Source organism: Arachis hypogaea, chromosome 19 (assembly GCF_003086295.3).
Source record: "Arachis hypogaea cultivar Tifrunner chromosome 19, arahy.Tifrunner.gnm2.J5K5, whole genome shotgun sequence".
NCBI classification, from domain to species: domain Eukaryota; kingdom Viridiplantae; phylum Streptophyta; class Magnoliopsida; order Fabales; family Fabaceae; genus Arachis; species Arachis hypogaea.
Window position 1 is genome coordinate 91,181,535 of NC_092054.1, and position 16,768 is coordinate 91,198,302.

General features: G+C 38.1%; 1 protein-coding gene across 1 annotated transcript; it reads left to right on the top strand.

The window, feature by feature from the left end:
* The first annotated feature begins 15,591 nt into the window (after positions 1-15,591).
* Positions 15,592-16,372, top strand: LOC140182293 (uncharacterized mitochondrial protein AtMg00860-like). Its single transcript, XM_072228450.1, has 2 exons — positions 15,592-15,739; positions 15,999-16,372. Exons 1-2 carry the CDS (start codon positions 15,592-15,594, stop codon positions 16,370-16,372), a joined length of 522 nt encoding a protein of 173 aa, XP_072084551.1.
* The last annotated feature ends 396 nt before the right edge of the window (positions 16,373-16,768 follow it).

Consider the following 16,768-nt stretch of genomic DNA (forward strand, 5'->3'; position numbering starts at 1 on the left):
ATTTACAGAATACGCCCCCAGCAATTTCTGAAGCCCTTTTGGCCCAGATCCAGGTACAGAACACACAGACTAGAGGCTATAAAGTGGGGGAATGCATCCATTCAAAAGGGAGCTCGCATTTTTATTTCTTTCCATGATTTAGATTTAGTTTTGAGAGGGAGATTCTCTCCTCTCTCTCTTAGGATTAGGATTTAGGACTTCTCTTAGTTTTTAAGAGTGACTCTCGATCCAGGTTTAATATTTACTTTAATTTATGTTTCTATGCTACTTTTACTTTAATGCTTTTATTCGTATCTACAGATGTTGCCCAATTGGCTTATGAATTATTCCATGTTACAGATTATTATTTGAATTAATGATTATTTGAGGTATTTCAGTTTATTATTGTTCTCTTTAATTTAAGTTATTATTGCTTCCCATCTAAGGACATTTTTATTCCAACAATTTTACTTTTTCCCTTTTTGGTCTTGGTTAAGAAATCAGTAACTCAACATTATTAAACTCAGCATAATTGATAATCGTTATCTTGCTAATTGAACTGAACTTCAATAATCCCAACTTTTTCTTAGGAAATAAATAGGATTCGAAGGTCAAACTAATTAGCCCCTTGACTTTCCTTTACTTTAGTAAAGGTTAACTAAGTGGAATTAAGATTCAACTTTCACTATTGTTGAGAGGAATAACTAAGTTGGACTTCCAATTTCTCTTACCTTGCCAAAAGTTTGCTTTACAGTATTTATTTATTTTAATTGCCCTTTACATTATTTGTCATATCTACTCTTCACTCTCAACCCCGATTTTACAACCTCCATAACCAATAATAAGAACATACTTCCCTGCAGTTCCTTGAGAAGACGACCCGAGGTTTAAATACTCGGTTATCAATTTTAAAAGGGGTTTGTTACTTGTGACAACCAAAATGTTTGCACGAAGGGATTTTTGTTAGTTTAGAGACTATATCTACAACGCGACTGTTTTTATGAACTTCTTTACTGGCAAAAATCCTAACGTCAAAATGGCGCCGTTGCCGGGGAACTGCTAACTTGTGCCTTATTATTGGTTATTGTAAATATTTTTCTTTTACTTGTTTATTTATTTCTATTTTTCTTTTTTATTTTTCATTTGCTACCATGAATTCTCACCCCTTTCGCTTTGAGTTTCGTTCTAACTTTGTTGAAGGAAATAGAAGTTACAGCAGGAATATGCATCAAGGTCAGACCAATCAAGGATGGATGGAACCAAGAGGATCTAATCAACCCTTTAGGCAGCAACACCTTCCGAGATATCCTGGACAAAGACCATTCTACCGTGCATACCCAGCTGAAAGATATGGTGGACAACCTTGTAACTACCAACAAGCCCCACCCCGTGCATATAAACCATCCTTTCAACATAACCTCGAACCACCACACTCACAAGCTTCTCTTCACCATTCGCCACCATATGATCCTTCCTTACCCCAGTACCAATCCAATCACTCCCAATCACCGCCACTTTCCTATGTATCATGTCCAAATCCGGCAACCCGAGAAGCAGAGGTTCGCCTAAACGAAATAGTAAATAAACTTCAAACAACCATTCGACAACTGGAGCAAGCAGTAATTCAATGGGTTTCTAGGCGCTCAAATACACAAGGATCAGCCACAGCCCCATGTGAACAGTCTAACAAAGAGTGTAGCATGAAGGAGATACCAGAAACTCCAGTGGACAAGACAGAGAATGAATTTGTACTAGAACAAGTAGAAGAAGCTGTCATTTTTCAAGAAGAAGAGTTGGTTGAAGATCTAGGAGATGCTGAACCTCCATGGGAATCCAGAACTGAGGAGAACTCCGTTAAGGATGCTACAATTGATGCTAAGGAGGATATTGTCCAATCCCCAAGGCAAGTTGTTTATGAAGAACTTGACGGAATAACCCAGGACACAAATTCCCTTGATGATGATAGTCACACGTCAAATTCTCTTAGTAATGAACTGGCATCCGCAAGTGAATTCTCTGAGGTCGAAGAATCTTCCCCAAGTGAATATGAAGACTATGCGGAGGTAGATTTCTCTCAACCTCTAATCTATGACTCAAGTGATGAGGAAGACATAGAAGACTTTGACCAGGACACAGATACAATTGTAGAGCCTTGCAAGGAAGTGGAGGAATTCACAGAAGAGCACAAGGGAGTAGAACTTACAGAACCACCGGAAACACCTATCCCAAGGCCATTACCACCTAATACAAGCTTCAAGTGGGTACAATCCTTAACCTATAACTTTACTTATTCACTTGAATATGGTTTGCTTGAAACAGATGGCCAGCTTAGAGCTCTTTGCGGCTTTAAGAGTAAGAGGGAAATGGCTCGTACTCAGAGTTGGTGCATAAGGTTCAATAAGGTTCCACGCTTCACCTCGAAATACACGGATTGGTATCATGCTCAATTGCATGGATCACAGAGAACGTTTGGTCACCATGTTAAGATTCTACTCTTTAAATCGCCCGGATGGAGACATGTAGATCAAGACGGAGGAGGGTTTAAAAGTAAGGCTTGGGATCCTAGAGTTTATTCTGACGTTTGTCACCCTGGGAGCCTAACAATCTGTTTGAAGCTGTTCAGAAGCTTTGCATGCCTAGTTTGGGATCCCGGAGGCTATTGGCATTCCATACACTGGTGGAGATTTTTGGACGAATTTAAACATAAGCCGCCATAGCAGGAAGCTCCTCCCATGTCCAACTTAAGGACTTTAACTAAAAGTACTAGGTGGGAGACAACCCACCATGGTATGGTCGCTTCTTTTTCAATTTAATTCTTGTTAATTGCTTTCATTTTGGTTTTCTTTTCATTTTACATTATTGAACCTGGAATCATGCATAGCATTCATATTAATCATTGCATTCTGCATTTATTTTTCAGTTAAAAAAAAGGGGATTTTCGCACGCGACGCGACAGCATCGCCGACTCGTCCGCGTCGTATGTGCGTTGGGAAGAAAAGAATTGAACAGAGAGTCACGCGAATGCGTGGTTGGAGGCGCGCTAATGGCACAAATTGATCCACGCGACCACGTCGCTGACGCGGCCGCGTCATTTGGAAAAATAGCTTCCCACGCGATCGCGTCATCCACGCGACCACGTGGCTCTAAGAAGTCGACGTAAATGGGTGCATGGTAGAAAGTTGAGCTGGAGTTGGGCTGGACTTGTGCTGGAAGCCCAAGCCCACCCACGCGAACGCGTGCCCCACGCGTTCGCGTCGTTTTCAAAAGATGGCCACCCACGCAACCGCGTCAACCACACGATCGCGTCACCCATATTTTTGGCAAAAAGAGTTTCGAACAGAGAGTTGCGCGACCACGAGGCTGCACTCGCGCCAATCGCACAAAACAGGCCATGCGATTGCGTGACCCACACGTCCGCGTCACCTGACCTTATCGCGCACCACGCGACCGCGTCACTCACGCGTCCGCGTCACAAGCGGCACACAGAATATCCAGATCAGCCAAATTTCTTATCTTTTCTTCTCTAATCCTTATTTTTCTTATCTTTTCTTATTTCTTTCTTTTTCCTTTCTTATTTTCTTTCATCTCCATTTTATTTTACTTAATTTATTTACATATATTCATTTATTGCATTTTAAATTTGTGAATATTTTTATTTTCTTTTCTGAATTTTTTATTTTTCTATTGGTGTTAAAAGTTTTTTATTCAACTGTTGCATCTTTTCTTGAATTTATTTTGGTAACTTGTTTTACACTGTGGGATGATATTAATTATCTGCCAATGCCAATCTTTTATGATACCTGCACTCCATTTTCATTGACATGAGCTTGTATTGATACTTCCATTACCCACACTCATCCCCTATACAAATTTTATACCACTGGCATGCCATGGCTTCTATTGTTTTCTCACGTACATGTTAAAGCTTCCATGTAAATGAGACCCTTATCATTTGGCATTAACACCCATATTTTATTTATTTTTTATCTTTTGGGTTACTTTTCTTCTTTTTCTATTCTTTCAGGCTGGCCACCGAAGACGGCAAAAGGAAGACACTTCTAAAAGGGGAGACAAACAAGTCCATCTGCACATTCTTTGAAGAAAAGCATCAGTTGGAACAACCCGTCCACCTGCATATCTCAGCATGCACCGAGGACGGTGCAATTTTTAAGTGTGGGGAGGTCGATACCGACTTCCAGGGGTTAGTTACCTTCTTTTCAACACCAATATTTTCTTTGTTAATTGCTGCATTTGCATATTTAATTGCATGATTATTTGATTTTTTTGCATATTTTACCACTTGGTTGAAGTAATATTTTCTTTTTCAAGAAACCTTTTAGAGCATTTCACTAATTTGAATAAAATTTAATTTTACACTTGTTTGAAGAAATATTATACTTGAACGTGGTCTAGAGCTCGAACACACGAAACCCGTGAGATTTTTGAGCCTAATTGATCGGTTGCATTTTATCAACCAATAATTTATTTTTGATGTGTGTTTTTCTCTCTAAAATTGTGATCTTTGTCTTGCTTAATTCTATATTTCCATGGTTTGATGTATGCATGCACTTATATGATTGAGGCATTTGTTTCACTGAGCTTACATACCCATATGGCCTTAACCCTTCATTATCCCTTGCAAACCAATTTGAGCCTATTATACCCCTTTGTTCTTTACTTTAGCACATCATTAACTCTAAGCGGAAAACAATAATGTCCTTAATTTGAATCCTTGGTTAGCTTAGACTAGTGAGAGTGCTCATGAATTAAGTGTGGGGAAAAGTGGGTTTGGAAACATTTGGTTTGAGAATTGAGTATGTTAGAATTTTCTGAAAATGTGAAAGAAATGTTAAGAATATGTTCATGCATTCAATACTTTAATCATATGCATTGAGAAAAAAAAAAGAAAAAAAAAGAAAAAAATAATATAAAAAAGAAAAATAAAGGAGAAAAAGAAAAGAAAAAGAGCAAATAATAAAAGGGGACAAAATGCCCCAAAGTAAATGGTGAAAGCAATGCATATGAGTTGTACTTGAAATTAGAATGCATGAATATGTGGAAAACATGGTTAATGGATGGTTAGATGTTGTATTATGATTACATGGAATGTTTACATATGGTGGGAAAAGTTTAAGTTAATTAAGGATTCAGATTCTAGTCCACTTGACCAAATACAATCCTACCTTGACCCTAACCCCATTACAACCCTTAAAAGACCTCTTGATTTGTGTATTCGTGCATTAAATTTATGTTGATTGTTAGATGAAGAGCAAGCCTTAGAAAGCAAGGTTAGTAGAGAATTGAGAGAATCGAACCTAAAACATATGAGTGATTAGAGTGTATACACTTCCAGTGAGGGTTCGATACTCAATTCCTTGTTCCCTGCTTTCATGAGATATTTTCTTCTTACAAGTCCATTTGTACTTCATTTTTATGATTTGAATTAGTGAAATCCAGTTTATGTATGTTCTTAAAAGATTTGTTTGCTTTTAACCAAGTAGGTAGAAACATTCTGCATGTAGTTGCATTCATACAGATAGGTTGCATTTCATGCATTCTACCATTCCTCTTCACTCCTTTATACCTTCTCTTGAGCTTAGCATGAGGACATTCTAATGTTTAAGTGTGGGAAGGTTGATAAACCCATATTTCATGAGTTATTTTGCGCTTAGTTTGAATGATTTATTCAATCCTTCACCCACTTATTCATATTAATTGAATGCTTTTACTTTCCCTTCCTTATTATGTGATGTACGTGAACAATATGTTTCCTAAGCTTTAAAATTAATTATTTTAATTACCTTTATTTCCATTCGATGCCGTGATTAGTGTGTTGGGTAGTTTCAGATTTTCTAAGACAGAATGACTTAAAGGATGGAAAAGGAAACATACAAAAATGGAATGAAAGTGCGAAACAGAGTTTTGAAGATACTGGCATCCACGCGATCGTATGGACGATGCGATCACGTGCCAGGAGCGAAGAAGCAGCGATGCGGCCGCATGACTGACGCGGCCGCGCGACTTGAGCATAGTGCATTCGATGCGGATGCGTGACCGACGCGACCGCGCCACAAGGAAAACTCCAGATGATGCGACCGCGTGACCCACGCGGACACGTGACAGAGCCCATGTATCAGAATTTACAGAATACGCCCCCAGCAATTTCTGAAGCCCTTTTGGCCCAGATCCAGGTACAGAACACACAGACTAGAGGCTATAAAGTGGGGGAATGCATCCATTCAAAAGGGAGCTCGCATTTTTATTTCTTTCCATGATTTAGATTTAGTTTTGAGAGGGAGATTCTCTCCTCTCTCTCTTAGGATTAGGATTTAGGACTTCTCTTAGTTTTTAAGAGTGACTCTCGATCCAGGTTTAATATTTACTTTAATTTATGTTTCTATGCTACTTTTACTTTAATGCTTTTATTCGTATCTACAGATGTTGCCCAATTGGCTTATGAATTATTCCATGTTACAGATTATTATTTGAATTAATGATTATTTGAGGTATTTCAATTTATTATTGTTCTCTTTAATTTAAGTTATTATTGCTTCCCATCTAAGGACATTTTTATTCCAACAATTTTACTTTTTCCCTTTTTGGTCTTGGTTAAGAAATCAGTAACTCAACATTATTAAACTCAGCATAATTGATAATCGTTATCTTGCTAATTGAACTGAACTTCAATAATCCCAACTTTTTCTTAGGAAATAAATAGGATTCGAAGGTCAAACTAATTATTCCCTTGACTTTCCTTTACTTTAGTAAAGGTTAACTAAGTGGAATTAAGATTCAACTTTCACTATTGTTGAGAGGAATAACTAAGTTGGACTTCCAATTTCTCTTACCTTGCCAAAAGTTTGCTTTACAGTATTTATTTATTTTAATAAGAACATACTTTCCTGCAGTTCCTTGAGAAGACGACCCGAGGTTTAAATACTCGGTTATCAATTTTAAAAGGCCACAAGAAGCATCTAGAATAGTTCATTTTCATTTCATTGTAATTTGCTTTCAATTTCATTTAAGTTTGTAATTTAGGAGAGCCTATATGAAGGCCTTAGTTTCATAGAATTAGTCATGGCTGGATTGGGGGAAGTCTTCCGACCCTCTCTATTCACCATCAATTTCTTCTCTTTTCTTTCTTACTTTGTAAATAATTTAGTTATGAATTACTAACTCTTTCCTTTGGGAAAGAGAGCTCTATTGTTTTTCAATGGTTTGATTGTTTTTATTCTTCTTCTTCTTCTCTTCATCTCTCTTTGATTTACTAGAAAGAATTTCGTTCTTCATGATAGCATTCAATTATCTTGGAAAAGAGATTGAATGTAATTGGGTTTTATGAAAACCTTGGAAGAGGAAACATAAAACCTTGCTTGAAATTCTTTCTCACACTTGAATAGGATTTGGGTTTTGGTGTTTGGATATGGTGACATATAATCCTCCCTCTACTTGGACCTAGGAAAGTGTGTGGTATAATCAGGAAACAAGCTTCATCTCTTTTCATGAGCAATTAGACCAAGGAATTGGCTATTGATCAAGATTTGAGAGATTGAGTCACCAAGGGATTGGGGCTCAATCAATCATGATTGCCAAGAGGTCAATGAGTTGCATGATTGAAGATGAGATGAAATCAATTAATCCGGAGAATGCAATATCTCTTGATCCCAATATTTATTTTATCTTTCTTTCTTTTATTTACTTTATAGTTATTTACTTTTCTGTGCTTTACATTTCCAGCACTTTACTTTCTTGTACTTTACTTTCTTTGCCATTTACTTTCTTGCACTTTATTGCTTTCCTTTACTTTCATGTCATTTACATTTTCTTGTTGATTATCTCTCCTTAATGAATAGTCTAACTAGGATAATCAATTAACTATTGTTTGCCTTATTCCGTTAATCTCTGTGGATACGATCCCACTCCATTGTGGGTTATTACTTGACGATACTTTGGTGCGCTTGCCAAAAGAACGGATTCACAAATTTTATAATAGGGTGTGAATTCCGGTCATCAAGCTTCCAAGCTCATATCTTGAGCTATAGAGCTCCGATTGCTGCACTGTTTACGGCCACGCGTTCCTTATGAAAAGCTCTACAAAACCTACCCAAGAAATTGGTAATGTAACCACGAAATCCTCTCAGTTCTTCTCTTCAAAATTTCGAAAATTTAGGGCTTTTGATTAAGTGGAATTGTGTTTTTGGGTGTTTAGGTACACTCTAACCTTTGATTACCTTTGGATTTGGCATCCATAACTATTGGGTAAGGTGAGTTGCTCTTGAACTCTTGTGAGATTATGATTAAATTGAGCCCTAGTGATGAGAGAAAATCGATTCCACACAAACTCACCGGCAAGTGTACCGGGTCGCATCAAGTAGTAAAACTCACGAAAGTGAGGTTGATCACATAGGGATTGATGGATCAAGCAACTTTAGTGAAATGATTAGTCTAGTCAAGCTAACAAGTGATGAATTGAGTGAAAATGAATCAGCAGAATATGAATTGCAAAGAATTTAAAGTGCTGAAAGTAAATGGCAGAAACTTAAATGGCAAGAAAAGTAAATTGCATCAAATGTAAAGGGACTGGGTGCTGGAAAATTAAAAAGAGCAGTAAATCAAGCAACTGAAATGTATTTAAGAACAATTAACAGAAAGAAAAACTTATTAAGGATTGGAGATATCATAATCCAAAATAAATCAAATGGGTCTTAACTCCTTTCTCAATCATATGAGTAGATCTATGGCGGATTGAAATTGATTGGATCCCAATTCCTTGGCAATCCAATCTCTCTAATCACAATCAATCTTGCCAATTCCTTGATCTAATTGTCATGAGAAGAGATTGAGTGCATGTCTCTCATCCATAAGCCACACTAACTCTCAAGATCTCAATTCCTCCCGAATGGTGTTGATCAAGAGAGTAGTGAAGGATAGAGCCTCAATTCTAATGCCCATGATTCCCCTTCCGAGGCTCACACAAGAATTCAACAGATTCAAACCCCCTTCCGGAGTGGATGAATCTCAATCAGAACAGAGGATATCCTATAGCTACTCAATTGAATTGAGAAGAAGAAGAAATTCACTAAATCATGTGAATCATAATAGAGCTCCTCCCCCTAATGATTGGGGTTTAGTGGATCATAGCTCTAAGAACATTTGCAGAAAATATAAATTGCAGGAAAGTAAATTAAGCTCAATATGAACAGAAATGTAAAATTGCATAAGAAAATGAAATTCAATAAAAGCTACAATGTAAAAAATGGCAAAAAAGAAAAGTGTATACAAGAGCCTTCTATTCTACTCCTACTCCTACTCCTCCTACTACTACTACTCCTAATGCAGCCCTCTATCCAAACTCTGAAAATAAAGCCTTTATATAGGCTTTCCTAAATTACAAATTGAAATGAAATTAAAAACAAATTACAATTAAATGAAAATCCTATTCTACATGCTCCTTGTGCCTTTGCTTGAGTGATAAGAGTGGGCTTGCTTGCTTGTAATTCAAATTGGCTTGGAATGAAGTTAATTTGAGTAGAAATTCACTTCCAGGAGAGCGTAGCGTTCATTTGGTGAATGGAGCGCTTTTACACCTACGCGCATGCGTCAACCTCGCCTGCGCGCCATTTTGCATTTTGGCACATCCACGCGTACGCGTCACCCACGCGTACGTGTGACCTTCAAAATTTGCCCGTGTGACGCGTACGCGTGATACACGCTTGCGCGTCCCTTGGTAGCGTTCACTTTGAGAACGTAGCGTTCATTTGGAGAGCGCTTTTCCACGCGTACGTGTGGCCCTTCAAAATGCCACACTCACGCGTACGCGTCATGTGGTCTTCCAGAATTGCACCTTCGACGCGTATGCGTCACTTGCGAATTTTTCTTACTCCACTATCACAAGCGCTCTTGAAGAATGAGCGTAGCGCTTGCACCAAAGAGCGCTTTCCTTGTGATGGGTCATGGGCCACGCTTTTTAAAGCCTGGCCTAACATTCCAAAGCGTGCTCAAACTTTAAAGTGTGTCCAAAATTTCTTCTTTTCTTCTTCTTTTCATTTGTCATCAATCAATCATGCAATTAAAGCCTTGAAAAAATCATAAAATTTTGCATCATTCATAATAATCACATAATTCTTGCATAAATCTCATGATAATGCACAAAATTAACAATGTTTGATTGAATCAAGACAAGCATAAAATTTTCACTCAAACACGTACTTATTGCTTAAGAAATGCATGAAACCTAATGAAAATAAGTAAAAATTGCTAGTAAAACTTGCACAAAATGACTTGTCATCACAACACCAAACTTAAAGTTTTCTTGTCCTCAAGAAAATAGAGAATCATGCAATAAAGTTTGACAAACCAAGGTGAGAAGAGTAGCAATTTTTATGTTCATGGTTGGCTAGTTTCTTATGCATGCTATAATCACAAAAGAAATTCAAATGATTGATGCTTCTATCTAGCTCATTTTATGAAATCTTTTTCTTTATGTTCCGTTCTTGAAGAAAGCTTTTCATTCTTTTCTTAGCTTCTTGTTTTGGGTGCTTTGCACCATGAGTTGAAAACAAAGCTACGACCCTAAATGCTTTGTTTTCAAGTATTACCACTTGATACATAAGCACCACAAGCATTTAATTAGAGGACTTCTGTAAGCACATTTGTTTCTTTTCTTTACTCTCTAATCATTGATGCTCAGAGCCTTGAGCTTTGAGGGAGTACTTTTGCACTTGAGCCTAGTCTTGACTCTAGGTGTTTTGTTTTCAAGCTTTTTGCCTGATACATAAACATCACAAGTACTTAACAAATGAATTGTCATTGGTACTCAGAGCCTTCAGCTTTCTCATTCTTTTCTCTTTTCTTTTTCTTGCCTTATTTGTAATTGCTTCTTCAAGGTTTTCATGATTTCAAAAATTTCATAAAATGTCCTAGATAAAAACTTCAATTAAATAAATTCAAATACAATTGAACAATAGTAATCATGCTAGCCTTCCAATACTTATATGCCCATGCTAAGTTCTTCTTTAATGACCTTGTTTGTTTATAATCATGATACTTAATTGCTTTGAACTCACAAAACTCAAGTTGGCAGTCATAATGTCACAGCAACATGTTACAATTCAACAATCAAGCTATGCTTATTCACAACACACATGCATACAGAGAAGATAGAAGACAATCATGCACTTTAAAGTACTGAAAACAAATAAGAGGAAAAAGAACTTTACCACCTACTTGTAGTTCATCTTCACTATTATTGTCATTTTTCTCATATTCTTCCCCTTCCCATACCAACTTAGAATGCTTGCTCATCCTCAAACAACAATTAGAACAGTGGTGATGGGGTCTATGATGGATCATGAGTGTCTTACACAATAAAATGTCAGTAGTAGATGTGTTTAAGCAAGCAAAATTAAAAATAACAATGAAGGCACAGGAAATAGAGACATTGTGATTGCAAAAACAAGTGGGGTGTGCATGATACATTACATGAAGGATAAGTGGCACACCAAACTTAATGTGACACTTTCACTTGGAATTGATGCAAGTATCCATAAAAGATTGGAAATAAATTTTGTTGCATAGCAACACCAAACTTAGAATGCAATCACATATCAGTTTATTTGAACTAAACCTAAACAAAGGAAACTGTTCTATGCTGATAACACAATCACCAAGAGGAAAATTTGTCACAAGTAAGGATTTTTTGGTGAGGTATTAGCAAAACAGTTAAGGAGCAAAATAAAAGACAGTATTAAAAATAAAGGAATGACTAGAACAAAGAGAAAGAAAAAAAATGTCACACCAAAAGAAAGATAACACTGCAAAGGCATTATGATTATACAAACAAGTGGTGTTGCTAGATTCGTTGCATAGAAAATTAAGTGGCACACCAAGCTTAGAAACTTAGTGTGACACTTTCATTTTAGAATGGTGCAAGTGTCCAAAAAAATTGAAAACCAAATGGTTGCATGGAAACACCAAACTTAGAATGCAACCATGTGCCAAATTATTGAAAATAAACAAAGCAAAGAGAGAAAATAAACAAAGTAGAGAAATGAAATGTTACCTAAGGTTGGGTTGTCTCCCAACAAGCGCTCTTTTAGTGTCATTAGCTTGACATGTTGTTCTTGATTTTCTTCCTCTTCTTCTAGTTTGTTAAGAGAAATGACCTCAAGAGGAGAGAAGATTCAGTCAGTGTCCCCTGTCTTGGCTTCTTCCCAACAAGCTTTCTTTTGTTATTTGCTTGATTTGCTTTACTTGTTGGGGTAGAGTTTGGATTATTTGTAGTTGACCTTTTCTTCTTCATGAATGTTGTCCTTGGTATCTTGGTCATAATCCTCCTCTCAGTGCTCTTGTTGCCTTCACTTCTTTGATTTCAAGACTTGGTGGTTGTGTGATTGTTAGAGTGTTCTCTTCATCAAAAGACTCTTGAATTGGTGGTTCAATGAACCCTTTGATGAATCCATACTTGATGATGATTTTTGGTTAGAATTGAATGGATTTTCATCATATAAACTTGCACTTATTCCCTTGAATAGCATGCTTTTGAATTTTCTTTCCATATTGCGCTTGATTATGAAAATATGCTCTTTTGTGCCTAATTTAATTTATTTTATTCCATTTTCCTTCCATTTGATGCCTTGATGTTGTTTGTGAGTGATTTCAGGTGTATAAGGCAGGAATGGGTTGGAGAAAATGGAAGAAGAGCATGCAACGTGGAGGAAACATGAAGAATCAAAGGAGATGAGTTCAGAGACGTGTGTGTGCGCACGGCTGCTTGTGCGTATGCACAGCTGCCCAATCAGAGCACGTGGATTGCTTCGAGTGTGTCGCACGTCCATTCAAGCATCGCTTAGTGTGCGTGCGCACGGCTACTTGTGCGTACGCACAGGACGGGATTTTTCGCAAGGTGTGCGGATGCATGCATCTGTGCGTCCGCACAGGTGTCTGCACATGGCTTCATTAAAAGAGCACGTGACTCGCGATTTGGGGGCTTTGGAGGCCCATTTCTGAAGTCTTCTAGCTCATATTGGATGGGAAATGAGGGACATAACATAGCATATCATTAGGATAGTTTAGGAGTAGTGGTAGGAAGCTTTTAGTTAGTTTTTCTTTAAGTTTTTCATCATCTCTATTAGGGTTTATATTAGGGTTTTACATTCAAGTGCCATTTCCATTTTTAATCTTGGATTTTGCTAGCTTTCATTGTAAGTATTCTCTTGTTATTACTCTTTATAGTTACATTGTCATTACTCTTTCTTCTAATTCAAGTTATAGTTCAATTTTGCTTCTCTCTTGCAGTTTCAATTTCTTGTTGATGAACTTGATGTTTGATGTTTGTTTCATGCTTTCTTGTCTTATTCTTGTTGATTGAGATCAATTGTTGCTTTTAGTTTCAAGCCTTTTCTCATTTTCTCCATGTTTAAGGTTTTTGCCCACCAAGTGTTTGACAAAATGTCAAACATGGTTTTAGGATAAATTTTTGGTACTTGGCTTGGGTAAAGTGAGCAATTGGGCTTCTAGAGTTGGAATGTCCAACATTTAGTTTCAATTCTTTGATTGTTAATTGTTCTTGTTCCCACTAACGCTAATTTGTTGCTAAAGCAATTAGCAAGCAATTTAGGATTTGTGGGTTGAGAACTCTTATGATCATTTAACTTACTTTTCAATGTGAGGGTTGATCAAATGAGATTAATCCATCATAATTGTCATAGTTGTGGTTCCAACAAGGAAAGGACCCTTAGCTCACTCCAAGCCAAGACTCTTTTTGATGCTTTCACTCTTTCATACACTTCTATGTTAATCTCCTTTATTATTTGCTTGTTTATATTACATAATTGGTTCTTTAATTTCTTCATTATTTCAATCACTACAATTTTGCATGTTCTTTTATTGCTTTATATGTTCATTTCTTCATTGACAACCCCTTGATCACTACAACCAGATTTGCAAACTCATTGTTCTAAAGCACTCCTTGGGAGACGACTCGGGAGTCAAATACTCTCGGTTTTGAATTAGTTTTGAATTGTGACATATCTTGTGAGTTTCCAATTTGATTAATGGCCAACTTGTTGGGTTAGGACTATACTTACAACTCTAATTCCATTTTGGATAATCAAGTTCCTAACCCGTGCAAATTGGCTCGTCATCAAATTTTGGCGCCGTTACCGGGGAGTTCAATTTAAGTGCAATGAGTGCTACAATTTTGGTTGTTGTAAATATGTGAATAGTGTAAATATTTGATTTTTGGTTTGCTACTTGGCACCAATTGGTAGGAGGCGCCTCTATCTTAGTATTGACAGCAACTAACAATTTTTGTTTGTTTAGCCCTAGACAAGTGGATATAATTAGAACATATATACTTATTTGTTCATTGCTTTTGTTGATATCATTGCGTTCTATTTTTCCTATTCATCATGAACTATTACCCTTTTGGCTTGGAGTCTAGTTGTTATCATGTTGTAGGGGGTAGCAATTTCGACGTTGGTTCACCTCAAGGTATGAGATGTCAATTCGAGGAAGGGTCACAAGCAATCAACTCTTGGCAACAAGGACCGTTGCGAGGGCGCTACGATCTTAATGTCTATCAACCTCTCACACCTAGTGGAACACGTCCTCACTACAATTTTGCCCATCCATATGCTCATGCTCCATGCTCTCGACATGAGATGCAACCATCATACCCTCAAGCTCCTTTACCTTCTCCACCACCAATTCCCTCTCTACCCATCTACCTATCGCCTCACTTGGGACAACCCAGCTTCCACCACCATCCCATCCCTATTAACTTCCCTTATGGAGAACCTAACTTTCAAGCCCTCATCAAAGAGCAAAGGGAATTTCAAAAGAAGCAAGAGAATTGCATGGCAACTCTTGTCAAAGCCTTGTCACGGCTAGCACCCTTTCACTCCACCCCTAGTAACCTTGCTCCTCCACCCTTGCCACACCCACCAACCCCAAAATCTAGCGTTGATGCTATAACTCCGGAAGGAAGTGAGCCGCTTAATGAGATAAACCCTCAACCCGCTCTTCCGAAGGGGGAATCTATTGGTCGGGGTGAGAATTTCATTGAAGATGGGAGAGAGGACGAACTTGAAGTAGATAGCCACCATGAGCTTCAAAAAGGTTTAAGTGATGAAGAGAGCTCACAAGCGGGAGACCTTGAGGATGAAGAAGATGAAAGTCACCCACAAAGTCTCCACAACCAAGAGGATAAGTTACCCCACCAAGAAGCAAGGGAAGATTTGAAACCACTACCACCTCATGTTAAATATGCATTCCTTGATGAGGAACATAAATTTCTGGTGATAGTGGCAACCGATCTCTCCGATTAAGAAGAGCAACAACTCCTTGAGGTTATCCGGAAGTATAAGAAGGTGATTGGATGGAGCCTAAGTTACATTGTGGGAATAAGTCCTCAATTGTGCCTCCATAGGATTTTTTTTGGAAGAAGGTGCTAAGCCGGTTCGACAACCGCAATGACGGCTAAATCCCACAATCCTTGACGTAGTCAAGAAGGAAGTAACTCGCCTCTTGGAAGCGGACATCATTTACCCCATTTCCGATAGTGAATGGGTAAGTCCGGTCCAAGTAGTGCCGAAGAAGTCAGGGGTAACAATGGTGAAGATGGAGAGTGGAGAGCTTGTGGCCACCCGAGTCCAGAATACTTGGCGAGTGTGCATTGATTACCGCCGGCTGAATCAAGCAACGCGGAAGGACCACTACCCGTTGCCGTTCATTGACCAAATGTTGGATCGCTTGGCAGGTAAAGCCCATTATTATTTTTTTAGATGTATACACAGGGTACTTTCAAATTCACATAGCTCCTGAGGATCAGGAGAAAACTACTTTTACTTGCCCCTTTAGAACGTTTGCGTATAAAAGAATGCCATTTGGCTTATGCAATGCACCAGCAACGTTTCAAAGATGCATGACAAGTGTTTTCTCGGATCTTTTGGAGGATTGCATGGAAGTCTTCATTGACGATTTTAGTGTGTATGGTAACTCCTTTGATGCTTGTTTAGGGAACTTAGCTAGGGTATTAGAGCGATGCACCAATACTAACCTTGTTTTGAATTTTGAAAAGTGCCACTTCATGGTGAAGCAAGGTATAGTATTGGGTCATATTATCTCTAAAGACGGAATCTCCGTCGACCCGACTAAGATCGATGTCATTTCGAGTTTTCCTTACCCCTCCTCGGTGAGGGAGATCCGTTCCTTCCTTGGTCATGCAGGCTTTTATCGTCAGTTCATCAAAGACTATAGCAAAGTCGCTTTACCTCTCTCCCGCCTACTACAAAAGGATGTGGAATTTCATTTCAGTGAAGATTGCAAAGAGGCTTTTGACAAGTTGAAGGAAGCGTTAACCACAGCTCCTATTGTGCGAGGCCAAAATTAGAATCAACCTTTTGAGATCATGTGCGATGCCTTGAATCACGTCGTAGGAGCTGTGCTAGCACAGCGCGATGGTAACGCTCCCTACACTATAGCATATGCATAAAAAACTTTGGATTCGGCTCAGTCGAATTACACCACCACCAAAAAGGAGCTTTTAGCCATTGTTTTTGCTCTAGACAAGTTTCGACCTTATTTGCTAGGCTTTAAAGTGGTGGTGTATTCGGACCATGCCACATTGAAATATTTACTAAAGAAGAAGGAGTCAAAGCCTAGGCTCATTAGGTGGATATTACTTTTGCAAGAATTTGACTTGGAGATCAAAGATAGAAGTGGATCCCAAAATCTAGTGGCAGACCATTTGAGTCGGTTCGAACATTTAATTCCGAATCCCATTCCT